The 27,160-nt window shown below is 38.4% G+C and overlaps 1 protein-coding gene across 1 annotated transcript; it reads left to right on the top strand.

The window, feature by feature from the left end:
* Positions 1-2,658: 2,658 nt before the first annotated feature.
* On the top strand, positions 2,659-22,336 carry zgc:123010 (uncharacterized protein LOC641500 homolog). The gene is made up of 16 exons (XM_053502924.1): positions 2,659-2,844; positions 13,527-13,600; positions 13,706-13,786; positions 13,878-13,931; positions 14,056-14,259; positions 14,401-14,526; positions 15,259-15,304; positions 18,853-18,943; positions 19,033-19,174; positions 19,261-19,365; positions 19,523-19,601; positions 19,773-19,806; positions 19,918-19,995; positions 20,094-20,196; positions 20,681-20,784; positions 20,878-22,336. The coding sequence occupies exons 1-16, from the start codon at positions 2,793-2,795 to the stop codon at positions 21,011-21,013; spliced, it is 1,509 nt and encodes a 502-aa protein (XP_053358899.1). The 5' UTR covers positions 2,659-2,792; the 3' UTR covers positions 21,014-22,336.
* The last annotated feature ends 4,824 nt before the right edge of the window (positions 22,337-27,160 follow it).

Genomic DNA, 27,160 nt, shown 5'->3' with positions numbered 1-27,160 from the left:
GTGCTGAAAGCATTCTTTAGAAATGTTGGCCCATATTGATAGGATAGCATCTTGCAGTTGATGAAGATTTGTGGGATGCACATCCAGGGCACAAAGCTCCTGTTTCACCACATCCCAAAGATGCTCTATTGGGTTGAGATCTGGTGACTGTGGGGGCCATTTTGGTACAGTGAACTCATTGTCATGTCAAGAAAACAATTTAAAATGATTCGAGCTTTGTGACGTGGTGCATTATCCTGCTGTAGCCATCAGAGGGTGGGAACATGGTGGTCATAAAGGGATGGACATGGTCAAAAACAATGCTCAGGTAGCCCGTGGCATTTAAACAATGCCCAATTGGCAATAAGGGCCTAAAGTGTGCCAAGAAAACATCCCCCACACCATTACACCACACCACCAGCCTGCACAGTGGTGACAAGGCATGATGGATCCATGTTCTCATTCTGTTTATGTCAAATTCTACCATTTGAATGTCTCAACAGAAATCGAGACTCCAGGCAACATTTTTCCAGTCCTCAACTGTCCAATTTTGGTGAGCTCGTGCAAATTGTAGCCTCTTTTTACATTTGGGCATTTGGCAGACAGTCTTATCCAGAGCAACTTACATTTTATCTCATTACACATCTGAGCAGTTGAGAGTTTAGGGCCTTGCTCAAGGGCCCAACAGTGGCAACTTGGTAGTTGTGGGGTTTGAACCAGGGATCTTCCGAACCATAGTCCAATGCCTTAACCACTGAGCTACCCCTGACCCACAGGTGGTTAAGGCACTATTTGTAGTGGAGATGAGTGGTACCCGGTGGGTTCTTCTGCTGTTGTAGCCCATTCGCCTCAAGGTTGTGCGTGTTGTGGCTTTACAAATGCTTTGCTGCATACCTCGGTTGTAACGAGTGGTTATTTCAGTCAAAGTTGCTCTTTTATCAACTTGAATCAGTCAGCCCATTCTCCTCTGACCTCTAGCATCAACAAGGCATTTTCGACCACATGACTGCCGCATACTGAATGTTTTTCCCTTTCCCCACCATTCTTTGTAAACCCTAGAAATGGTTGTTTGTAAAAATCCCAGTAACTGAGCAGATTGTGAAATACATAGACCGGCCCGTCTGGCACCAACAACCATGCCACGCTCAAAATTGCTTAAATCACCTTTCTTTCCCATTCTGACATTCAGTTTGGAGTTCAGGAGATTGTCTTGACCAGGACCACACCCCTAAATGCATTGTAGCAACTGCCATGTGATTGGTTGATTAGATAATTGCATTAATGAGAAATTGAATAAGTGTTCCCAATAATACTGTAGGTGAGTGTATATCTCTTTCTTGCCAAAAAAATCAAGATTGTTATTGTTTTCCTTCCTTCACATTTCATGTACTTTCTTCTCCAAAAGAAGTGGTTTCTCTTGCGTTTTTTTTTTTTTTACACCTTTATATTATGTTTGGCAAATGCATCAAAACCAACAATAATAATGTGGTGACATGGTGACATCAAATTCGATGATCTTTATTTTAGAAGTTTAATAAAGGTGGGACATTTTTACCCTTAGGACAAGGCGAATATACTGAATATACCCGTCCAGACTCGATTCCGGTCTCTCTGTGCATGGAGTTTGCATGTTCTCCTGTGTGTGCCCTAAGTCTCCTGGGATAGGCTCCAGGCCCCCCGCGACCCTAAATACAGGATAAAGCGGTATAGAAGATGAATAAGTGAGTGGAACACTCTCAGGTAAAAAAAAAAAATGGCCTGTTTGATCACCATAGGTGTCCTTTTTTTGCAGGATAATGCCCGCCTCATACTGCCCATCACACCACATTCACATTGCATAGAATTAGACTTTATTGCCACATTCCCTGTATAGTCCTGACCTCACTCCATGCAATTTCCAATTGTTTGGGTGACTGAAGGAGTTCTTGAGAGGCCAGCATTTCAGATGTCAAACTATCAATTTGGGTGTGTCAATCAGGCCTCTTATTCCCAGTAAATGGCAATTCTAATGCTTAAGTAGCAAGACTTCTTGGAAAATGCTATGTGGAATTTCAACGTTGTGGCAACAGTATGAGGAAGGCATTTTTTTATTCCCACATTACTGGGCGCAAAAAGCAAGGTCTATAAAGACATGGTTTGAAGAGATTGGTGTGGAAGAACTTGACTGGCCCACACAGAACCCTGACCTCAACCCCATCAAGCAACTTTGGGATGAACTGGAACCGAGATTTCGAACCAGGCCTTATCGTCCAACATCAGTGCCTGACCTCATAAATGCTCTACAGAATAAATAGGCACGAAATATTGTGAACAACCTACCAGGAAGAAAGCTGTTATAGCTGCAAATATTAATAATTTTTATTGCTTGCTTGTTCACAAAAATATTCAGAATTTGCACAATGTAATTTTGTCCAAACTAGTCCTGGTAATTTCTGTCAGTAGAAAGGCTATTAAAAATGAAAGTAAACGTTATTTTTATTATTTAAAAAAAACGATAACGAAAAAGCTATTGTTCAGCGTGTTGTTTGTTCATATTTTTTTGAGCCACTCCATTAAAACAAACTGTTGCCTTCTATTACGTAGCATTTTGGCCGAACCTTTCCTTTAAACGCATATGCACACAGGCAAAGACGGGCACCGATCCCTTTAAGACGCACAGGGGGCGGAGCCAAACTGTGCCGATGCTCAGGAAGCAAAGCACCAACCATTACTACCTATAGAAGTTTTAGTGCGGTGTTGTGTAGCTTGCTTTGAAGCTCGCGGCTACAGTCGACTGAATGGATGAATATTTTCATTTAAATAAATAATGTTGGATGGTTGCGCTGATGAGGTTCAACATTTGCCGGTTGCTGGGGTTGGGGAGTGGTAAGTCTCAAGACCTTTAGGAACTTTTTCGCTTACTTTGGCAAACTTCTTTTTTTTCCACGCTGTGCTGAAGACAGCCAGAGCAGCCGCTTTCATTTACCCTCTGCTTCTGTCATATTTCGCCTGATAAAGTTCTCTCTCGGCTTATAAGCTAAAGCGCCGAGTTGGCGCTTGTTTTCCGCCGTGTTGTGGATGAGCTGCGTTGTAACGCTAGATGGTGCGAAGCCTGCAGCAGCTGCTGGAGAGGCGCTAGTCCCTGGCTGGCAGTATATTTGCGACGAGGTGCGGTTGAGTTCCACGCCGCGTTCAGATCAATGAATTCCCCTGAAATGCAACAGACGCGATAAGCTCGGACCACAAACCACCAAGCCTCAACGCTGTTTTATTTCAATCTGGATTTATTAGTCTGTGAGTGAATATGTACGTCAAAAATCCTTTTATTGGAAGCAGACAAACAAACTACCCGAAAATTAATTTGCATTGGGTAAATCCGTGAAAACCGCCGCCAGACTTCGAGGGTAAAATAAAAAAAAAGGAATTTTGAAGAACACTTTGAGCCTTACACTGCCATTACAATCAGACATAATGACACGGGTGTAAAGATAACATCTTAACTCAAACATGAGCTATGAGGCTTCGAATTTACTGTGTACAACAGAACGAGTTCAATAATTTATCAATGAAAATAAGAAAAAATGTTTGACAAATCAGTAAATAACGCCAACAAAACCTTGCAAATAAACATCAGTTTAAAACTTGAATATTTTAGCACAACTCTTAGTCTTTTCTGATGCAATCAAGAAGGATTCAGAACACACACTTTTTTCCCTTTAATTTTTCATTATTCATTTTGTTTATTATTTTATATAAAGTGCTTAAGTTAACCCATATCAGCTATTTTATGCATGGTCGCTTACTGTCGCACTGGTCCCTTGCACCTCCATGGTGCGGGTTCGATTTCCACCTCGGGTCTGTGCGCATGTTTGCATGTTCTTCCCATGCTTGGTAGGTTTCCTCTGGGTGCTCTGGTTTCCTCCAACAGTGCAAAGACAAATGCGTGTTAGGCTAATTGGTGTTCCCAAATTGCCTGTTGTGTGTGAGTGCCCTGCGATGGATGGCCACCCTGTCCAGGGTGTACCCCTCCTCGTGCCTTTTGTCCCTTGGATAGGATTCAATTTAATTAAATTTTCTTTTTTACCGATTTTATTTAATTTATTTAATTTTATTTAATTATTTAAGTTTGTATGGAATGTGTATAAATCGAAATGGTCAGATAGTCTCTGATGAGCAAGCCGAGGGTGAAAGTGGCAAGGAAAAACACCTGAGATGGCAATAGGAAGAAACCTTGACAGGAACCAGACTCAACAGGGAACCCATCCTCATTTGGGTGATAACAGATAGCAGGGATTGATCTGCATTTATACTGTGTGTTAAGTGGCAGGCAGTTCAGTATAACAGTTGATGTTAATTAATGTTCAGGTAGTTATATGGAGTTCAGGTAGTTAGCTCCCCCGAGACCCAATGTAACGTAAAGGATAAAGCAGTATAAACGATGAGTGACTGTAACTAGTTGTGAGATGTATTAGTTAAGTGACTTCGCTATAAGCTGTACTAAACATTGTATGTGTAACATAAGACACAAATTTTTCCCCCTCATACTGCTATATATTTTGGCACATCATAATCATTGCCAAAGAACACAAATGATCATTTAATTGTATGTACGTCTCAGAGGGTATAAAGAAAAAAAATCTTTAAACAAAGCATAACTCCAAACTATTTCTGATTTTATTGCAGTATTTGAAAATATTTAGCAGGTCAACAACCTTTAACAGCAGACCAGCAAGGTGGCAAGGTACATTGCAGATTGATGTAACCCAGCTATTCTTTCTATTTGGGTCTGCAAACATGAAGCTCTAATACTTGAAATAATCACAGAACATTTCAAAAGCTGTTACAGTTGTCCTAATGATAATTAAGTAGTTTCATCCAGTATCTAGCATGCACCGACCTCCATAGCTCATACTAAAAGAACCGATATCCCATGGTGGTGTTAATCACAGATATTTCTTATTAATTTACAGTGTCTTGTTTTGTTCAACACGCTAGTAAAAATCACCCAGCTGTACACCATGCAAGTTTTAAATATGTGTATTTTCCCAACATATGAGCTGATTTAAGATCTGAGTTAAAGGCTGTGTCATCATTAACTAGGGGCACAGACATCAGCCAGACACATTTCTAATAGCCAAGGCCCAGCAACCACAATTGTTTAGATCTTTTCTTAGAAGCTCATTGTGAGAACAGAAACCCCTGGAATTCAGAAATTCTTGTGCTTGTGTACAAGCTTTTTTCACTATCTTGTATTCAGCCTTTTTTATTTTATTTTTTTTAAATGCATGTTTCTTGTATCCTACCAGTATTCTAGTGCTATCTGATACTGTCTCATGATGCCATGCTTGTGGGTCCTATCCAGTAGCACAAAGGCAGTATGATGAAGGAAAGAAAAGGGTAAAGCCCTCTGGAGTTTTTCTAAAATGTGGGTAGTCAACAGACACAGCAAAGTATTTCAGCATGCCAAACTGTAAATATATTGCAGCAAAGCATTCAGTTTATGAAAATGCCTGTAGTTCAACTGTAGCATGTTCTCTGTTGTGGTTTATGCTATCACATCCACTTTAGTAATTGATTTAGCTGATGGAAGCTCATCTAAGCACTGAGTAGTTATACAGTTATAGATAATAAGTCAGAAAGGGAAGAATTTTTAAAAAAAGAGTTTTCAGTTCATTTACTCTCTTTTGTCTAATTAGTGACAACATGGTGTGTACAGAAAAATGCGTTAGATGTTAAAGAGGTAGAAGTAGCCTGTTCATTTTCTTGCCCATTACAAGTTCAAAATTAATCTCTTGCATCTGTTCATGGTTCTTTTCATCTTTGAAAAGTGATATTATACAACAAATAGTTCAGACTCAAATTCTGAGTTTCAAAACCAGTCATGGAAGCCCCTTCTGCAAGAATTATTTATTTATTTGTTTGTTTATTAAGGACTTAAAACTGCTACCAGGGTTGGTTGTGGTTAGTGGAGCTAAACAAATGATAAAAAAACAAATCATAATTTGTTGATAATGGTGCTGGTGAAACTGTTATATCAAATTAATACCACACTTGAAGTTGTGCTGGACATCTGCATGACCGTGATGTCTTTGGCATTGAACACATCATAGGTGTGATGATATTAATCACAACAGCACTCCCTCTCATGCGATATTGCTTAAGTGACAAGTAAAAAAATCTATATATAAACACTGAATTTGACAACTGAACTTTAATGGATAAGCAAAAATGGTAACTTCTGGAGCCTTTCAGTCATGTTTGTTGCTTATCTAAATTTCTAAAATCAAAATTTCAAAGTTTTTTTTAATTGGCCTGTTGCTAGTACAAATGGTGTAAGAAGGTATCAATATTTAAGTTAATGTATAGCATCTGTGAATAGCATGTAGCAAACGAAAGTTGCTTCCTCCAAGCAAGTGTAAAATGACTGCTTGCACATACCTTGTGCTTTTGTGTGATGAACTAATATTGATTCAATGCCATTTGGTGCCTGCTTGCCATGCTTTTTGTGTACTTTATACTCACTGTGCAAAAAAAAAAAAAAAATATATATATATATATATATATATATATATATATATTTTTTTTTTATTTACGCTAGTGTTGCCCACGGGCCGACCTACTATATTTGCTCACCCTTTTTAAAAATCTGTCCAGGAGAACGATGCGATCCGCAACTGATTAACTAGTAGCAGACAGTTCCCTGTCATGCTCGCGTACCTGTTTATTCTGCTACCACGAGAGCGGTGAACTAAAAGGCAGTAAATGCAGTGGATGCCTGCTGCAGAGTAACATTTTTCCCCGGTGAATCCTGTATATATATTTATTAAAACATAGTAGTGAAAAAGGGCTAAAACTGCTCTGGTTTTTAAGGGCTTTTTTTTTTTTTTTTTTTTTTACTTCATCTTTCTCTTTACATGTGGGTAGATGGGGGTAGAGTAAGTAGGCTGAATATCTAAAATATAAAATTAATATATTTACATAAATATAAAAAAAGGTCATATGTATTTGTTAATTCTGGTGAACCACTTTAGTGCTGGCAGGTATTCTCGGCCCATTCTGCTGGCTACCACTGTATATTTCAGACCTGTGGGAAACACTGGGGACGCTGTGCCAGATTAGAAATAAAACATGACAGGTCATGGAGTTAAAGGAAATTTATAACGATTATAGTTATGTGGCCTGACATCCTTACAAGGACAAAGTTTGTTAGTTCTTTTATACCACAGCCAGTAATTTGCCAATTAAATAAGTTTTGTAATGAGACTTTGTACTACCTGTATAAGCAAAAAGAGGTTTTGTCTGTACATTTGTCAGAACTCGATCTTTTAATGATATCTTTAAGTTTTATACATTGGATGACCTGAAAACAGTCTTATAAAATTCTTCTGTATCCCTGTCCAGCCAGATTTCATCAAAGCATCATGCAAAATATCGGGCCAATGGCGCAATGGATAACGCCTCTGACTACAGATCAGAAGATTCTAGGTTCGACTCCTGGCTGGCTCGAAATTGTGTTTTAGGGGCAATGGTAGCTTAAAGGGTTAAGGCACTAAGTTACTGATCAGAAGATCAGCGTTTGATCCCCAGCTCCACCAGGTTGCCACTGTTGGGCCCTTGAGCAAGGTCCTTAACCCTAACTGCTCCAGGGGCGCTGTATCATGGCAGTGCCCTACGCTCTGACCCCAGTTACGCTGGGATATGCGAAGAAGCAATTTCCCTCAAGGATTATAAAGTTCAATAAAAAAAAAAAACAGAACTGAACAGAATTTAATGAAACTTTCCAGTCCTTCAAATTATGCCTGAAGATAAAATAAATCAAAATGTTCCATGTAAGGGTTATGAGCAGTAGAGCGTTATGAGCAGTCAAGCACCGGATTCAAAAGTTTCGAAAATGCATGCTTCAAACTGTAAATCAACCGCTGGACATAACTGAAAGCAAAATTGTGAGTAAATGCAATATTATGAACAGTTATGCACTGTGTTTAATAATCTACTTTAAAATAAGCAACTAATAAGCTACTCGCTTAGTGTAAACAAACACCTGCATCAATGGGTATTATTCAGAAAAGCTAAACTGAATATTTTTTACGAGGATAAATTATTATGAAATAACAGCGCTAAAGTGGTATAAATGAATCTTGATGCACTGGACTCGTTTTTAAAAAGAACTTTATCCAAACTATTTCTTTAATTTCTCTTCTGTGATTCACTCTCTGATTACCAAACAGGGAGTGCATTTGGCTGACGACGAAATAAGTACAACGTTTTGTAAAAACGGCGGTAGATATTCAACCTTAAATTTTCTTCAGATTAATAAGTTAGGTGGAGAGTTCTGAAATCCAAAACAGACATGTACATGGGCTTCAACCTTAAACGATAATATCACTTTTAACTGTTTCTACAAACTTTTTTCCCATCAACGACTGGTACTTACCCTAGTGTATACAGTAGTATTGTAGAACATCCATGACTTGTTAAGTGGAATATCTCCAGACAAGTGAGTTGAATGTTTGAAATGAACAAAAAAACAATGCAATGCAGTTTGGCAAGTAAGGGTTCAGTTCTAAAGCCTCCCATCTTGGAAAACATACACAGTTGAGTGGACACTCCTGCTCTGTTGAATAAACATTATCTTACACAAAGCTTTACTATATAAACAATTAAACATAAATTGTTTAATCACTGCACCTCTTTTACTTTGAATATGTGAGCCATCCACCATACAGTTCCTGTGAATTATTGGTTTCTACTGTAACTATAAAAAGTTTACAGTATGTATGCAGATAGATAGATAGATAGATAGATAGATAGATGGGACGCATAAGACTGTACAGAATGCAAAAACATGACACCATAACATTAAAAATCACTTAAAATTAACAACTGTGACCTATTTGTTGCATAAACAGTTAGAATGTCAGCTGTGCTGCATAGGTTAGTGGTACCATCACAAAATGTATCAACCTAATGCAGTTATACTTCGGAATATCTATATTTGTATGATTGTGCACTTAATTAATGTTGCAGTGTGGATTACATGATGTTCAACCAGGAACTAGGTTTTTACACAAAAAATACAAATAACACTGAAATTAGCAGAAATGGTAAATGGCCCTAAGTTTCAGATTTGGCAGAAGTCTTTGGTTTAAGGACAAGATTTTGTTCTGCATTTTAACTGTTGAAATGCCTGTAATTAGTTGAATGGTGTTTTTCCTTTCAGATGAGTTCTCAAATACAGAGTGTAGCAAAATAGATACTGGAATACGGAGAGATTGTAATTTATATATTGAATGTCTGCTGCATTTGGTGATTTCAAGAAGGTGGATTCCGTGTTTTTCATTGTCTGAAATGATTGTGGAAAATAGTTTACTTTGTTCTGTTTTTTTTTTTTTTTTTTATGACGTAATGTAAACTGGAATCAGACATCATGCAAGATGACAAGCATGTTACAAATACAACAGTTCAATGGTTAGAGTAATAGCATGGCATGTTAGTGTCATAACTTGAGGGCACTTGCTTACAAAATATATCATGTGGCTTCACAATGTTCTCGCACTAAAGAGGGAAGAATCTATGCAATAAAAACAGATGATACAGCATCTGTCTGGTGGTTTGGAGAAACCTGTCGGATGTAGTGGTTAGGCGTGCAATGAATCAGTAGGGCAACTTTACATAAACAGAGTATGTGCACAAATAACTGAGCTACAGGGTAATTTGTAGTATTGACATAATGAAAAAAAGTTTTTAAGCACTACCTATGTGATGTTTGGAAAGTTTAGTTGAATATGGCCCATCACACCACTCATGCCTGAATCCTCAAGAATAATGAATGAAAAATCATCATGCGACCAAAATTGGGCTATTCTGCCAAAAACCTCGTCTAACAGATCATATTTAGGAAACTATCATTATTGGCAAAAGTGTTTTGGACACCTGATCATCGCACCCATATGTTCATTTAGCCATTCATCAGGAACACCCAACACTTATGCATTCATGAGCACTTTGTCAGGAACACCCAACACCTATGCACTCATGCAGTTATCATTCAGTGCAGTGCATAAAATAATGCAATTTGAGCCTTATTATTTTTATGGCATGATTGTCGATGACATATGGACTGGTTTGAGTATTTTATAATAGCTTATCTCCTGGGGGCTCAGGATTATGCACTATAGAGTGACCTCTCCTTTTTTCCAGCACGACCTGGGCAATATGATGAACTGAATTAATAATGATCTATTGATCTACTGAACTATATAATAATGATTTAATTTAAAAATGTAAAAAAAAAATAGTCACATAGGCAAAGAAATAGCATAGATTCATAAGATAATGTGTTTTTACTGAAGTTTTTGCTTGTTTCTGTGAACTAATGATAATAATAATTACGCATTCACATATCCCGGGAACAGTATAATTTACACATTTTAAAAGTTATGATAACTTTGGTTCTACATGACATGTAAGAAAACCCAAATGCACATTGTGATGGCTGAAACCTACTCGTTAACACCTCGGCTGAACCTCTGTATATTAAAAAAAAAAATTAAGTCTGTCCAGTCGCATGCATCTGTGCTGCTTGAGGTTTAAGTGTTAATCCCCCTGTGTAGTTTTTAAGGAGAGCCTGTTCATGGCACGTGACTGTGTTTCTCTGCAGAGCATGTGCGACCATCAGTTAAACTTATTCTTTTATTCTGCAGCTGGCATCAGCTGCATTAACTAGTTTTCAGTATACTGTTTTGGTGCTATCGATGCTGTACCTGTTTACACTGCTAGCGTGAGAGAAAACTGTCTGCAATAATGGATGGACAGATTTAAATGTTTGGCAAATATGCTTAGGCAGCTGTCGATATACTTGGGCAGCTCACCCAAGTATACTCTGTGTGGGGAAACTCTACACTCTCTCTCTACAAGTCTCTAGTGTATTTCTAATGGTGCAATAAAGAAGACAGCATTCAGTGAATGACATTACTGCACGCAGAAATTCCTTGTTGATGAGAGATGTCAACAGAGATTGACCAGACAGGTTTGAGAACTTTCCTTTTGAATAAGATTATAAATATTATAGGTTTTGAAAATCCCAAAGGTTTTAGAATTGGATATAGAATAAAATACCAAGATCCACCCTGTAAGTTTTTTGTGCAAATATAATTCGTATGCACATCTAGTGATATGTGCCAGACAATAATATAATTTGACATTTCTGGAATACAAAATAACAATATGACTGAAATGTTTGAATGAATTTACCTTGTGTGAAACACATTGGCGATAAGTGTATAGAAATGACCCTGCTGTGTCGGTCTTCAAAAATAAATGAAAACACAAAGCAAAGCACTGAGCAAGCTCTCTGCTGCATTCTGATAACTGTTCTTTGCTGATTCACTCCAAGCTAAAAAAAAAAAAATCTCTGCAGCGATTGCTAAGATCATATTTTCTAGTGAAGAACACAGGACTCAAAGACGGATCCAATGCTACAGAGGCATACATGACTCTAAGAGCAGGCCTTAGTATTTGCAGAAAGGGAAAGCCCTGTGCTTCAGCCATGCCTCCTCGTGAGTCATGCCAGTAAAAGCTGCCTTTGTCTAATTTGGTCACATTCTAATGCACAGGTTTTGTATTGTTTTGTGCTGCTAAGCGTTTATAATGACAGTGTATGTGGTTCATATAAAGTTATTGTTGTATAATGTGGAATGTTTCAGTCAAATGAAAATAAAATGTGTTTTCGTATATTTAGGTGACATTCATTTATACTGTATTAAATTTACTGTATTAAGGCACTACCTTATAATTTGGATTTCATACATGGTTCATAAATTAAACACCACTGTTCTACTTAGTCACTTGTTGGCATGTAATCTCTTTCCTGTTTTGTTTCTATGTGACTGATTGACAAATGCTTTTCGTTGTCATTTTGTACATGGAATGTAAGAGGAAAAAACTTTCAGCTTTGTGGTTTGAAGCCTTATTAGTTCATACCATGAGACAAGCTTTGGTATGCTGTTGCTAAAATGATCATGTGACTTTACACAGTGCTTTGTTGTATGTCATATGCACAGTGTGTCATGCATGTTTCTGAAATGCTGTTCAAAAGCTCTGCGAATGCAGGTTAAAGATCAAGAAGCTGCTGGTCGCAGTCTGCATTCCTGATGACTCACCTCCCAGCCACAGCTATTGGCGTGTAGTTCTTCGGTAATAAAAAGTTTGGTATTTTCTTGTTAGATTTGGTCTCGAAATAACGAGCAGTTTATTTCACATGGACGTGGCCGCTTTAGCATGTGAACATGTTGGTTTGGATCAGCGCTCAGTTTAAATTGGGATGAGACTGGTGCTGAGTGATATGACCTCAAATAAAAAAAAAGTGAAAAAAAGTGAAAGTGTTAACAGAATCAAAACGAATGGCATGGGCAAGATTATGTTGATTAGAGGTTCTGAATGTCGGTTTTGATTAGTTGCTTAGCCCTAGATGAGATGATCCTTTCTTACTCACCTCTGTCCTTTGAGGACCAACTCACCTGCGCCCTTGTCCTTCTCTTTCTCATTAGGTGTCACAGTAGCAAGTGAGATTAGTCAAATTTGTGTGGTTTGTCCCATGTCTGAGTTGGCAGTTTTATCAAACGTGACCTATTTTAGATAAATTTCTCTGGTTTTAGTTCTGTTTGTAAGATATGGTTATGCTCTATACATGTGTAATGTGGTGTTTTAGATTATTTGTGTCATTCTTAAGGCTGTGCCAATTTATGTAACCAGGCAGTTTTTTTTTTTTTTTTTAAATGAAGCAGACAGTGCTTTCCTCATTCTGTGCAATTTTTTTATTGCCTCATACAAGGATGATGGTAAGTAAGCAGTTATCATGGAAAGGACATCTTGTTTTCAGATGGCTCACTGAGGGAGTTTTTCCGGACCGGTGTTAAGCTTTAAACAAATATAATGGAAAGCACACTCCATATGTCCTCAAAGTTCAAGATGATTCTGTTTGTTTTACGTAAAGTGCCATCTCCTCAAAGTATTAGTCTTGGTTAAGTTTAGACCTGTTGAACATTGCCAGCGTTTAGGCTGATTTTCAATATACCCTTGAGCTGAAATATCTTTATAGCAGTTCCTGAAATACAAGAAACTGAACTTTAGTGTTGGAATTGAGGGCACATTACCAGTAATTGTACCCTGGGGCTGTTAGTTTGTTTGGTCTTTATTTAAACTGTGAAAGTTTATTTAATCTCCTAATTGCTTACAGTATAGTAGATATTTGTGCTAAAGTCTCATGCAGATATAAGACTGGTTCAATAAAATGTTTACATATAATCACAGGGAAAAAGACAGAACATCCTTTTGGACATGACTGCAAGCTTCACAGCAAGGCCTTGTCCCCACTTCTGCTTTTGTGAAAGTGGATATGCTTCCCTCCTGGTGTCACGGGACCTCTTGCTTTACTGCTTTCCTTTTAATCCTACAGTAGTATTTTCTCTGATTTGGCTTTCTATAATAAACTTTCATTGTTGGCTGGTGCTGAATTTTTATTCGGTTTTAAAAATATGCTAAAAATGTTTTCTGCAACTCCACCATAGGCTCAACTGACCAGATCCCTGAGAAAATGGAGACTGGTGCGACGTCTGACCACAGTCAGGATGTACTCTCTCAGGTGCAGGAAATGCTGCTTTCCACAGTTTTCTGTGGGTGGACAAGAGAATTTAGTTTGGCTGATTCTTTTTGCAAAAGCAACTGAGCATGTTTGTGTGTGTTTCAGAATGGCATGAATGGAGAAGAGGGCCTCAGTGAAGAGGAGAAAGCCAGAAGGAGAGCTGAAAGACGAAGAGCTAAAAGAAAGGTTAGCTAGATGCTTGGACAAAATACAATATCAGAGATTTTGATCAAGAGACGTCATGTTTCCCTATTAATATTTTTCATTTTCTCTCCAGCGTCAAAAAGAGCGAAAGAAACTTGAGCGTGGTAAAAATGAGCACATTGTAGAGGTAAACAGCTGTTTCTTTTCACTTTAACATTCACTTTAGTGTCTGAAATGGCTTCAGGAAATGGTTGTATTTCTGTATTAAATCGTGATGCGTTATCATGATTTTTTTCCCCCTCTTTTCTCAGCTGGCGGAAGAGCATGCAGGTGTTGATTCGGAGCTGGAGGATAGTGGCTCTGACATTGATGAGGAGCAAATTAAGGAGAAGCTGATGGAACTGGGTGAAAAAGAGTTGGAGAAAGAATGTCCTTCATGTAAGGGCAGTGCCACACCGCCACTGGCATCAGGAAACAAAGGAAACCAACAGCTGTCAGCTTCCTCCTGTGAGGAGGTGCGATACATATCAGTTACAGTAGCTCTATGAAGCTGTCCAAAGCACACTTGTTGGAAGCGAGATTAGGAATGGACTCAAATTACAGTGTGGTGCAACAAGCCCTTATTATACTTGGCACTTTCAATTTCTCTTCTTCAGGAGCCAGAGTGGGACGTGAGCAGTGCCTTTTTTGCCAATGCTGCTAATCACTTGAGACCCAAAGCCAAGACCAAATCAGGCTGTAAATCCAAAGAGAACAAAGAAAATGAGGGAAGAATCAGAGAGGTGAGTTGACTCTTTGTAGTAATAAACATACGATCAGAATGTTTGCAGAAGAGTTCAGTGAAGCTGTAATTCCAACATTACAAATTTAAGGATCTGCATTTTATTGCAGCTGATGTTGCATCATAGTGTATAATCAGTCAAGACAGTAAGTACCTTATTCTGTTTAAAGGTCACAGCAGAGGAGCTGTAACTGGATTTCCATCTCATGGATCTGGAGTGACCATGAATAATTACTCATTAATATTTACATTTTTATTTGTAGACTTATTTAGTTCAAATGTTAAAACCTGCAGAACACCATCACAGGTACATGGTGGTTTATTTATGGGTAGGCTGTGGGACAAGAACAACAATATCCCAAGTATACCTTATGTAATACTCTTTGTGGTGTTTTGTTAACATAAAGAAAAGATTAATGAGAAAAATCCATTAAACAGGTATATACGAATACCGTAAAAGAAGAAAAAGCACGTAAAAGAAGAAAAAGTATGTAATTAAAGGAATTCTTATTTTCCAGAATTCCTCATCTTCACAGTTGCTTTAACCAAGAAGTAGGTTATAGTATGATGAAAATGGATCTCTTCTGATGGTCACTGCAGGAGCAGCATGTGCTGGCAGCTTTCAGCATCCAGCCAGCAGGCTTGCTTTTTAAAACTGCAGTGTAAAGATTTCCTGAAATCATTTTTGCACATCACGTTTTTTTCTGAACGAGACTGCTGATCTTACTTTCAGGTCAGTGTATCGGAGTCTGTGACTAAGAGAAGTGCTTCACTGACAGGTATGTTTTACAGACACACATAGACAGACTGTACACACACACGCACAAAGTAAAATAATAATAAAACAATCAGGCGTAAATGTTTAAACAGGTTTTTTTTTTTATTAAAAGGAGTGCTTATGAATATTGGAATGTGCCTCTGTATTAGAAATTGTTTACGTGTATACGTTAGCTACTTTGTCAGCACCCTCACTACAGCACAGCTCTGCTTTAATAAAGTGGTCTGTAACTTACATACATATACTTGTGCAGGTGATTTGATTGAGTCTGGAAACACATGAGGAGACAGGGTTTTTACTAGTGATGCTCCGATTGATTGGCCACCGATCATGATTGGCCAATATTGGCTAAAAATAGCTTGATCAGCGAACCCCTAAAGCGCAGATCACTTGAAGGAAATTACTTGCCTGACTTTTTCACACGTGCATGCACGGCGCACAGTTAAACAACAGCAGAGCGGAGTGTCCGATAAAGACGTAAAGTTAGACGTTTGCAATGTATGTCGTGATGAAATCCCTCAAGGTGGAAGCAAGCAACAGCATTTTAACTCCACTAACATGATTAGACATCTTAGAACACGCCATACAATTGAATATGCCGAGTATGAGAAACTAAAACAGCCGAAGCCGTCAACATCCCCATCCCTCAACAAGCCGACTGTGAATGATGCATTTAAACGATGTGAATCAGTAATCAGTATAATCAGTAATAAATATAAATAAATAATAATATAAATAATATAATATAAAATCTGTAATCAGTGTATTAAGAGGCCACATCTCATTAAGCTGATTTAATGTATGTTGGTCTGCCTGACCCCTCTTTGTTTGGAATAATTTTATTTATATATCCTTATTTGGGAAAGATGGCCTACAGTAGCCTTTTTTTTTTTTCTTCTTTGTCTTTCATCTGTTCCCTTTCAGGGGTCGCCACAGCGACACAGAGGTTGCCTCTATCTAACCCTATCCTTTGTATACTTTTTCTCTCACATCCTCAAGCATCCTTCCACCGATATATTCACCATCTCTCCCCTGAGCATGTCCAAACCACCTAAATCTGGCCTCTCTGACTTTATCTCGAAAACTGAACTTATGAATTCATACTTGATCCTATCCATCCTTGTCACTCCCAAAGAGAACCTCAACATCCTCAGCTCTGCTACCTCCAACTCTGCCTCCTGTCTTTTCTTCAGTGCCACTGTCTCTAAGCCGTAGAGCATTGCTGGTCTCACCACTGTCCTGTACACCTTTCCTTTCATTTCCGTACACCTGAAACTTTTTTCCACCCATTCCAACCTGCCTGTGTCCGCCTCTTCACCTCCTTTCCACACTCTCTGTTGCTCTAGCCCGTTGATCCCAAGTACTTAGTCCTGCACCTTCTTTACCTCCGCTCCCTGTATCCTCACCGTTTCTCTTGGGTTCCTCTCATTCACACACATGTATGCCGTCTTACTGCGGCTAACCTTCTTTCCTCTGCTTTTCAGAGCATACGTCCACCTCTCCAAATTTTCTTCCACCTGTTCCCTGCTCTCGCTACAAAGCACAATGTCATCTGCAAATATCATAGTTCATGGAGACTCCTGTCTAACCTCATCTGTCATCCTGTCCATCACCAGAGCAAACAAAAAGAGGCTTAGAGCCGATCCTTGATAAAGACCCACCTTCACCTTGAACTCTTTTGTCACACCTACAGCACATCTCACCACTGTCTTACAGCTCTCATACATGTCCTGCACCACTCTAACGTACTTCTCTCCAGACTCGCCACTCCAGACTTCCTCATACTTCCTTTTTTTTTTTTTCATTTAATTTTCAAGTTAATTTAGAGTTAGTTTCATTTCTACAAATGGTGCAAACTTTGCTAGATTATAGATAAAAGATTCCCATTCCCCTGCCATTCTGTGATCGGCAATCCGCACATCATGATCTTGATCGTTAATCGGTAATCGGCCTCAAAAATGCTGATCGGAATATCTCTAGTTTTTACCCCAGCTAATGCTTTTAAATCTACTATCACATCGTAAATCCAACAGTAATAATAAATCAGGTCAACCATGTTTACTTATTAAACAGTGTCCCTCATAAAATAGAAAGGTAGGTCCAGATTATTTGTAAATAAACACACAAATTTTATTTTTGTTAAGGTTAATATAGCACAATAACTGCACATTGGTGGAATCAGGCGCTTTACTGTCATATCCGTGCAGATGGTTCCACACAGAAACCATGAAGATGGCTTTGGACTACATTTGATACAGAAGTTTTTCCATGCTGGATTATAACTGCAGTTGCTCTGATAGTGTTAGGGCTTTAATTGCTACAGACAGCTTGGTAACAGCAGCACACTTGCTGCACTTTTTGCACTTTTAAATGTATAGCACACGGTAATAGAAGTGATGTTTTTTTCCAGATTTTCATTCATGTCAGCTCAGGGATGCTTGTGCATCAGGGACAAATTGATAAAGCACATATTTCTTTTAATATACACTACCGTTCAAAAGTTTGGGGTCGCTTTCTAACTCCATAAACGTTCCTGATTTTTATTTCTTTCCACAATGTAAAGGAATGCTGAAAGCGTTCAAAAAATGCATTAATTTCCTTTAAACGGTTAATGGTGAGATGCGTCTGCTACTTATGCTCTGTAAAGACTTGATAACGCCTCTAATCTGAGGTGCTATTAATTGGTTATTTTTTTAGGCTGATTACACTAAATGAACTTCTCGTCTGCGGCAGAGGTAGGTTATGGTCTCACCCTTTTGGGATGGCCTTCATGAGAGCCAGTTTCATTATGGTGCTTGACGGATTTTGCGAATGCACTTGACAATACTGTTCTTGCAAGAACTATTACAAAAAGGCTGATCTCTGTCTTAAAATAACAACTAACTTTTGTTTTTGTTGTTGTTACGTAATTACATAATTCCATGTGTTGTTTTATAGTTTTGAAATCCCCAGTATTGTTGTAGAATGTAGAAAATAAATCTCTAAACAAAAACAAAGAAATTTGCAAGTGACCCCAAACTTTTGAATGGTAGTGTATATAATATAAATTAAGAGAAATTACAACTATAACCGTATTACAGGTTTTTGTTTTACAGTTATGTAATGATAAAATAAATTGTTGCAATTTTAGTCTTTTATCTCGCGAGGAAGAGTTGAAATGCCCACTCTTCACTAAATTCTAAAGCTGAACTCTGAGACTGCTGAAAGAATTCATAGATGTATTAATTGCATTTTGATACTTGAAAAAGTGTTGAATGAACAAGCTTCATGTGATATGGGTAATGGATTGGTAGTGCATACTAATCGAGTGATTATTGTGAATAGTACATGGCCATATATGATCTGATGAGCATATACAGAGATTGCTTCTAGTCTCTGCAGCACTGCCGTGCTTATCCTTTTGTTTATTAACTTGTGAATAAACCCTTTTGTCTGCTCTTTTGTCAGTGACCAGACTAGCAGAGTTATTTTTCATTTTGGAAAGTTTCTGTTTTCTTGTTGTTTGTTTCGTATGGTTGGTCTTTGAGGTTTTCTTTCTCTCTGTTGCAGAAAAGGGGATCCATCTGGTAAATGACGGGCAGTACAGTGAGGCTGTAAATATGTTTACAGAAGCTATCAAATGTGACCCAAAGGACTACAGGTACCATCAATCCACATAGACAGTAATTACATCCTTAAGCTTTTATTATAATAAACATCATTCTTTTATTTGTCCCTGTGTCATTGCAGGTTTTTCGGAAATCGCTCTTATTGTTATTACTGTCTGGAGCAGTACTCTCTAGCACTTGATGATGCTGACAAATCTATTCAGATGGCTCCTGACTGGCCTAAAGGGCACTATCGCAAGGGAAGTGCTCTCATGGGCCTTAAGGTAAAACGATTATTGTCCTACTGATCAAAATTATAATTTGGTGTTAATAATTTACATTCTGGTTACTCTGTGTAACCATCTGTTAGAGGTACAGTGAGGCTGAGAAAGCTATGGAGCAGGTCCTGAAGCTGGATAAAGACTGTGAGGAGGCAGCCAGTGACCTTTTCTACTGCAAAGTGCTGCAGTTAATGGTGTGTGAAGGAGTAGAATTTGTCTACATATGTTTACATAGTTACTGAGACATTAAGAGTTTATTTTCTGGTATGCTGAAAACAGAAACAACCTCCATAGATGATGCGACTGAGTGCAAAACGCTGTTAAAGATAAAAAATTTCTTGTGTTCAACAGGATCTTGGATATGAAGAAGAGCAAAGTGTGCTTTTACTTGAGAAGTACAGCACAGTACAAGCTATTCTGGCAGCCAGAGGTAAATGAGACTGTCTAAATTATTGAATAAGATGAATCATGCAGTTAGTCTCTCAGCCACTTGAGGGCAGTATTGCCATAGACACAAAAAACTGGATTACCAGACAGGAAATCAAAAGGGCTGAAAAAGGGTAAAATGTTTATTAATAATCAGATAAAATTCTTTTCACAGCAGCAAACAATGACTCTACTCTCCTTCAGCCAGGGTGAGTGAAAACAGCTGCCTGCAATGTTTCATTTACTTTGCTTTATTGCATGCATATTGCATGTGTCTCTTGGGTTTGCTCATTATCTCTCTGTCTCTCCCTCCATCTCAGAAGTCCATGCCCTTCTCTCTGGGTGGGTAACGTAACCACAGAACTGACTGAGAAGCACCTGTGGGACCTTTTCAAAAAGTAAGTCGGGAGCCCCAAGACTCTTCAGCCTTGCTGTATTACACTTGTTTATTTTCCAACATGTTGTTGCGTTGACTAACTCTTGCATGTTTTTCCAGCCATGGAGAAATTGAGAGCATCCGAGTGCTCCATGAGCGTTTCTGTGCTTTTGTAAACTTCAAGAACGCCAGCATGGCTGCGCGTGCTATGGAAAAGCTCAATGTGAGTCTTCTTTTATATTTTTCAACGATGTTTGTGTATTACCAATATCATGAGATCTTTGAAAAAGTGGTCCCAGATGAAGAACCAGGCAAAGGAGAAGGCAAGCACATGCATCCTCCAAGACACATGAAAGTGCATCTTTTTAAACAGTTTATGCTGAAATCATCTACCCTTTTTCACAGTATGAGCTCATGGGTGGCTATGATTGACAGTTGCCACTCTTGATTCATGGGAAGTGAATAATGATATCCCAGACAGCTTGGGCAGTCTTGCTCCCTTGGCTTTCAAACCCAGAAGGCATCATCAGGATTCAAACTCACAATTTCCCGACAGCAGTGGCCAGAGTTCCTGATGGATTATAGCCATTGACCACAATGTCACATGTGCAGCCTCTCAACATGACTTCAAAAAGTGTACAGCAGGACATGAGTAATAAAGATTTATTAGGTGAATGGTAATTAAAATTTCATCTTGTACTTAACAGGGCCATTTGATAGGAAACACAAAGTTAGTGGTCCGGTATCCAGACAGACGCATCCTGAAACCATTCCCTGTTTCTACTGCATCACAGGCTGCAGGGACTGTTGGGTAATGAGCTTTTAATTTACATAACTGTGATTTGTTTAAAGAGCTATGCCGTTTTGTTCAAATTACATTGTGTATGTTTTGTGTGTCCTCTAGAGCTAGGCGTAGGGGTCCTGTCAATGGAGACGAGTGCTATTTCTGGAGGACCACTGGCTGTCATTTTGGGGACAAATGTCACTATAAACACATTCCTGAACAGCGTGGCAAAGACAGAAAGCCCTGGCAGCCCTGAGTCTGTGCACTCTTCCACCTATCTTCAAACTCATCTCTGTTTCTAAATTATTTTCTATTTTTTCTTCACTCAGTGCCAGAGGAAATGGACAGAGATTACATGGACTGTGTGAGTTCAAAGACGTTTACTGATTTGAATGGGACTTGGGCCTGTATAATTTTATTACAGTGCTCTTGGCTCAGCTCAGCAATGACCTTGGTGCCTTGGAGTTGGTTCAGAGTGTTATCACTTTAAGATTCCCTGAGAATGAAAAAGAACATGACTCAGAACAGCAAGCAGCCCGTTTAGCTAAGGTTGGGTGTATGGTTGAGGCTATGGTTTGAAGACAGAACTGTCATCCATCATGTCTGCTCTTCTTTCCTCTGTGCCTACACCACTGAGCCAAAGCACAGCCTCAGATAACTTATTACTTATGGGTTCATCCCAAACAAAGGCCTTTTATACAGACAAGGTGTTGTGAAGCCCTTCTATGTTTTTTAATATCTTTCCAAGAAATCTTGCACAAAAACTGGTTAGTTAAAATCTAGATTTAAAGCCTTCTAAAACGTGTGAAATTTTACCAAAGAATAACACCCTATTTTTGAGTACAAATTAAGTAAAAAAAAAATTATTGTGAGACAGAAACATCATTTTACTGTATATTTATGTATGGTTATCACATCCCCCCCCCCCCCTTTTTTTTGTGTTAAAGGTTAAGTTCAAATCTGTCCCCTTCTTTGAGGGTAGTTTTGGCCAGGCCTCATTTAGTCTATGTGGAGATATCATGTTTACTTGGAGTACACAATTTTATTTAGTCCTCTTTAAAGGTCCTTGATGTGTTACGTTAAATGAAAAAGTCTTCGAAATGGGTTAAAACTAGCATTTAAATGCTGAACTGATTTTTTTCCCCCGATTTGTTTGTTGTTGCACTTTATACTTCAGCACGCACTATGTGGAATTTAAGTATTGGGAGATGGAGCATGTTTTAATAGACAGAATTTTTTATATATTGAAATATGCATTAAGGTTATATTTTCCGAAGGTATTAACTACAATTCTGGTTCTTTATTAATAGTTGTTCTCATCTCTGTTTAAGATAAGTTTATGTCTGCAGTTCTATCACATCTTAACAACTGTCTCCTTAAATATTGGTTACTTACTGTGTCTAGGAGGTAATTCAGATGTTTTCAGTGTTTGATTGTTTTTTTTTATGTGCTTCTATTTCTTGTTGATTGTGAAACCCAGGAAGTTGTTCTTTTCCACTGGACCAAGCCACTGTGTACTTTTTTTTTTTTTTTTTTTTTTTAATAGTAACATGTTTGTAACAGCAGATGGCTACGAGGTTTTGGTCGAGAGGCAAAAAAATGCATGTTAGGAAGCAGTAGAACATTGTTTATAGCAAGTGGATAAAAGTGTCTGAAATTGGATAACTTTCTATGTTTAGATTTTTTTTAATGCAAAGAAAGCTGATTGTGTTAAGCGTTTAACGGTCATAAGTAAAAAACAAACAACAAAAAAACAGCAACACTAGCATGAGATGTGCCAAACTTTAGACCTAGTAAGCTGAAGCCCAAAATATGTTGCCTGTTTTTCTGGATATAGCAGGATATAAAGATTGCTTAAAATCTTTGACAATCAGGACAATTCAGAAACATATGAAACTATGTAGTAAAATTTCCTTAAAGGTTTTGCATCTTCACCTTTGGGTTTGTGTACTTGGAGTTTGCAAGTTCTCCCTGTGCTTGGTTGGTTTGCTCTGGGTTACTCTCGCAGTCCAAAGACAGGCCGATAGTTTGAGTACGTCTTTGTTGTACCCAGCCTATTGCCAGTCTAGTGAGTTTTGCACCATATTTCTACAGCACAATCATGTCTATGGCTTTGCTTTTTTTTTTTTTTTTTTTGCTAGTATAGCACACTACACACGACTGCTTTCTCAGATTGGACCCTGTGGTCAGTCGTATTAGGCTTTAAATGAATGCAGTAGCTAGTTTAAAAGAACAACAATTTTATTACCTCCCTGGAGACTATGGCATCTCAGTATACATATAACCCTTTACATTACATTAGTGTGTTGCTACACAATGGTTTAATAATTTTCACATCTCCTGTTTTTGTTCAACGTCTTTTGCTCCAAAAATCCATAAAATTGTTTGCATTTGCATTATGGTTCCAAACACAAATTTCCGAAGTTTGTTGTTTTGTAGAATAATGGAAGGTTTTGCATTGCATTTTTTTTTCACTTGTGTAAACAATAACACTTATTTTCAACTACTTTTAAAATCAAACCACTCTGAAAAACACTCCCTCACACTAGTAGCAGCAAAAGAATATATATATATATATATATATATATATATATATATATATATATATATATATATATATATTTGTTTAAATTTTGATTTCTGTGTGGATTTAAGTGTTTTGCTTCTCTTCGCGCCCCCCCCCCCCTTTTTTTTTGTAACTTTAATATACATCTCAATGGACTTAAGTGTTATTGTGCCTTGCATTGTACTGCCAAAGAGTTCATTTTAATAAACATACTGACTGTAACATTTACCTCTTGGTTTCTGTATTTGAAATCTTCATGCACTGGTCAGCCATAACACTGGTTTCCACAATGGTACAATAGTTGGTGTCAAATTAGGGAAGTGGTAGGTCAATGTTTCAGGCATTTGATAATTGGCCAGAAGGTCTCTGGTTCAAACCCCACCATCAAGTTGCCCCTGTTGGACCCTTGAGCATGATAATAAAAATGCAAGTGGCACTGGATAAGAGTGTCTGCCAAATGCTGAAATGTAAATGAAATGGCAGGACCCAAGGTTTCCTAGCAAAAAAATGCCAGAAGCATCACACTGGTTGTGTTTGTTTGCCGTTTTCCCATAGTGCATTCTGGTGCCATCTCTTCCCCAGCTAAGCGAAACACACACATCCTGCCATCCATATGAAAGAAGAAGGGGGGGGGGGGGGCGGCTTGATGTAACTAAGCAGATATTTAAGAGGACTCTTATCGAATAATAAAAAAAAAAATGGAACTGTGGCGCAAGGGAAAAAGGTCATGAGGTCTGATGAGTCTAAATTTACTCTGTTTCAGTGTGATGGGTGCAAGAGAGGCGAATAAAGCGATGTACCTATAATGCCTACATTATATCATCATACAAGCGTGTGGGGGCAGTGTTATGATCTGGGGTTTATTCTATTGGTCAGATCTAGGTTCAACAACTTTATGTGCCAAAAACATGAGATCCGCTAAATTCCTGAATATAACAAATGACCTGTTTTCCTTCTTCAGGTGGTCCAACAAAATACTAGTGTGTGCCTTTTTCCTTTTGGCCAGGCAGTGTATATCTAATATAGGCAGCATGGTGGCATAGTGGTTAGCACTGTGGCCTTGCACAGGTATAATTTAGGGTTCGATTCCCACCTTGGGTCTGTGTGAGTGGAGTTTGCATGTTCTCCCTGTGCTTGGTGGATTTCTAAAGACTTTCAGATTAGGCTAATTGTCCATAATGTGGGGTATACCCGCCTCTTGTCCCAAATCCCATTTGATAAACTCCAGGCCTCCCACAAAACCTGTTCAGAATAAGTGGCCTCCAGTAGGTAACTGAAGGACCTAATTAATATTTGATGAGTGCTACTGGCCATTTTTTGTCAATAATGTAAACATTTTATGCTGATCTTGTTCAACAGACACATTGATCATGAAAAGACATTGTAAAACAATATATGCTTTTAAATAACATGTTTTTTTATATGTAACTACAATTTTTATATAATTTGAATGTAATTCTAAATAAGTTCTTTCGGTGTTGTAAATTATACCTTTAAACTATGGCGTTATATTCCTGCCACAATTCTGAGCGCGTGGTTTGACATTTTGAGAGCAGACAAAGCACTCTATGCGCGTGCAACGTCTCCACTGCGCGCTCAACAGCTCGATTCTGCGCGTGCACTTCCTCCCCTGCTCGCTCAACGTGTTCTCCGCGCACGCGCGACTTTTCGATTCTGTGCGCGCTCGACTCTGCCTGCACGCGCGTGCAACATTTATTTTTCTGTGCGCGCTCGACTCTGTCTGTACGCTCGCTCAACTTTGACCAGCGTTACAAAACTGTCACAAAACCAGCCAATCACAGACTTCCACACACTACTTCTGATTGGCTGTTTGTAAACTTATGTAGTCCTCTACAAGTTCACCCATTCATTCTTGTGACAATACAAAATAAGCAGTATGGCTAATTCTTGAACTTTAGATATAACATATACAGCACATAAAAATTATCCATGATTTATTTTAGTACCGAATGTGTTCTTAGTAGTCACCAGGGGGAGTATTTGTTCAAATGTAGCCACTGTAAGCCCCCTCCCCCCCTTTTTTTTTCTTTTTAAAAGAGAATACACATCGTTGCATTAATGTTTAGTCTGTTTCTAGGCACAGCTATTTCAGCCTGGGTGATTTCTGCAGCTCAGGCCTCATCACAGATGTGCATGTTCATGTGGAGAAGATGCTTCTCTTTCATCAGTGATATAAAAAGATGCATTGGTAGGCCACTGGAATGTTTTAAAAAGGAACACTTACACTTGTGTGTGTGTGTGTGCGCGTGCGCGTGCATGTGTGTGTGTGTAAAAATGTATCTATGGGAAAATTGCTCCCTTAACATAAAGTCTGACTTGACAAAGTTACTGTGATGGGCATTTAAATCAAACCAGGACTTTGTGATAAAATAAAGTACACGGTACATTGATGAGGATCTTAGCTGCAGTAAAACATTTGAATGGGGCAAACTCGGTACCCACTGCAGTCGATTCTGCAAGGAAAATGCCTGATTGTGTGTACAGTTCCCACAGACAGAGCTATCTCTTCCGCAAGTGGGTGACGAGTTAGCTGTTGATCTTTAACAATTATTTATGAAAATCACTTGCGCAATACAACAACTCAGCTGGGAGTCATTGCTACATCCCTCATACAGTCCTAACCTCACTCCAAGCAATCTTTGGGCCGTTAAAAGTTATCCTGCAAGACCAGTGTTTCAGATGTAAATACTAAAAATTAAAATATTAAATACTATCAAGGTAGAAAGTTCTGTAAACTAAAGAGAAAGGTATTTTCAGAATCTGCTGATTTTCCACACAACAGTTGCTAGTTTACACAGGATAATATTGGAAAAAAAATTATTGAGTTAGCAAAAGTTCTGTAAAAGGTACACATTGCAGCAACTTTGTTAATAAGAGAAGTCACGTGAAAACAACCAGATTGGTTTGTTGAGCAAGAAATCCGTGGTGAGCACGGACTACAACAGCAGATGACTTAACTACAACGGGTTCCATTCATTCCAGAACAAGAACTGAAAGGTATCATGGGCAAAGACTCTAAACTAATTTTGAAGACTTTCTAGCTGACGACTGGAAAAAGTCTTCAGGTGTCCCTCCAATCTTTAACTATGCAGTTTTGGTAAGATTCACCACCGATTTCTTTGAGTGGAACCCCATGAGCTGCTTTTCATATTACCAAATTTGTAGAGTGCTTATTTGAGTTACATAAGACTCCCTGTCAGCTCAACCTGTCAGGACATACCCCTTTAATCTCTCTTATCAACAAGGTACTTGAGCCTGCATACCCTCGGCACAGAGGATGGTTTTTCTTTTTTGTATTTTGTACTAATTTCTCAACTTTAGAGACTGTTGTGTGTGAAATTCCCAGAAGATCAACAGTTTCTGAATAAAACTCAACAACAACAACCATGACATGATCAAAGACAAAGATAACTACCTGAATATTTAGTGTTCATAATATAGAAAACGCTTAGTGTATAGTTTATTTGGTCAACTACACTGGCACAACCATAACCAGTGCTGTTCAGTTCTAAAGTACTGTATCTTTCCATCGGTACCTGATTTTAATTACTATTTTATTTTTTTATTTTTTATACGAAAGAGAGATTCATTCCTTCATTCACACACACACACAACACAGTCTACCTACTGGGATCATTTCAATAGGTGGCAGGAAACCAGGAAACACCTCAGGGGACATCTCTGTGGACATTGGAAGAGCACTCAAAGAGTAACATTGCTAAAATAATGCTCAGGGATATTCACAGTAGATCTGAGGAATATAGTTCAAAGTGCTGTAAATTTCAGAATCAGTTTGTGGTGAGCAGTAGCACTTAC

This window comes from Clarias gariepinus, chromosome 8 (assembly GCF_024256425.1).
Source record: "Clarias gariepinus isolate MV-2021 ecotype Netherlands chromosome 8, CGAR_prim_01v2, whole genome shotgun sequence".
NCBI lineage: Eukaryota > Metazoa > Chordata > Actinopteri > Siluriformes > Clariidae > Clarias > Clarias gariepinus.
Note: the sequence above shows the minus strand (reverse complement) of the source record. Positions and strands in the feature narration are given on the sequence as shown.

Coding starts and splice junctions, on each gene's coding strand:
- zgc:123010 (XM_053502924.1), top strand. CDS start 2,793: ATGGTTGCGCTGATGAGGTTCAACATTTGCCGGTTGCTGGGGTTGGGG. Junction 13,787..13,877: donor GACGAAGAGCTAAAAGAAAG/GTTAGCTAGATG, acceptor TTTTCTCTCCAG/CGTCAAAAAGAGCGAAAGAA. Junction 14,527..15,258: donor ATGAGGGAAGAATCAGAGAG/GTGAGTTGACTC, acceptor TCTTACTTTCAG/GTCAGTGTATCGGAGTCTGT.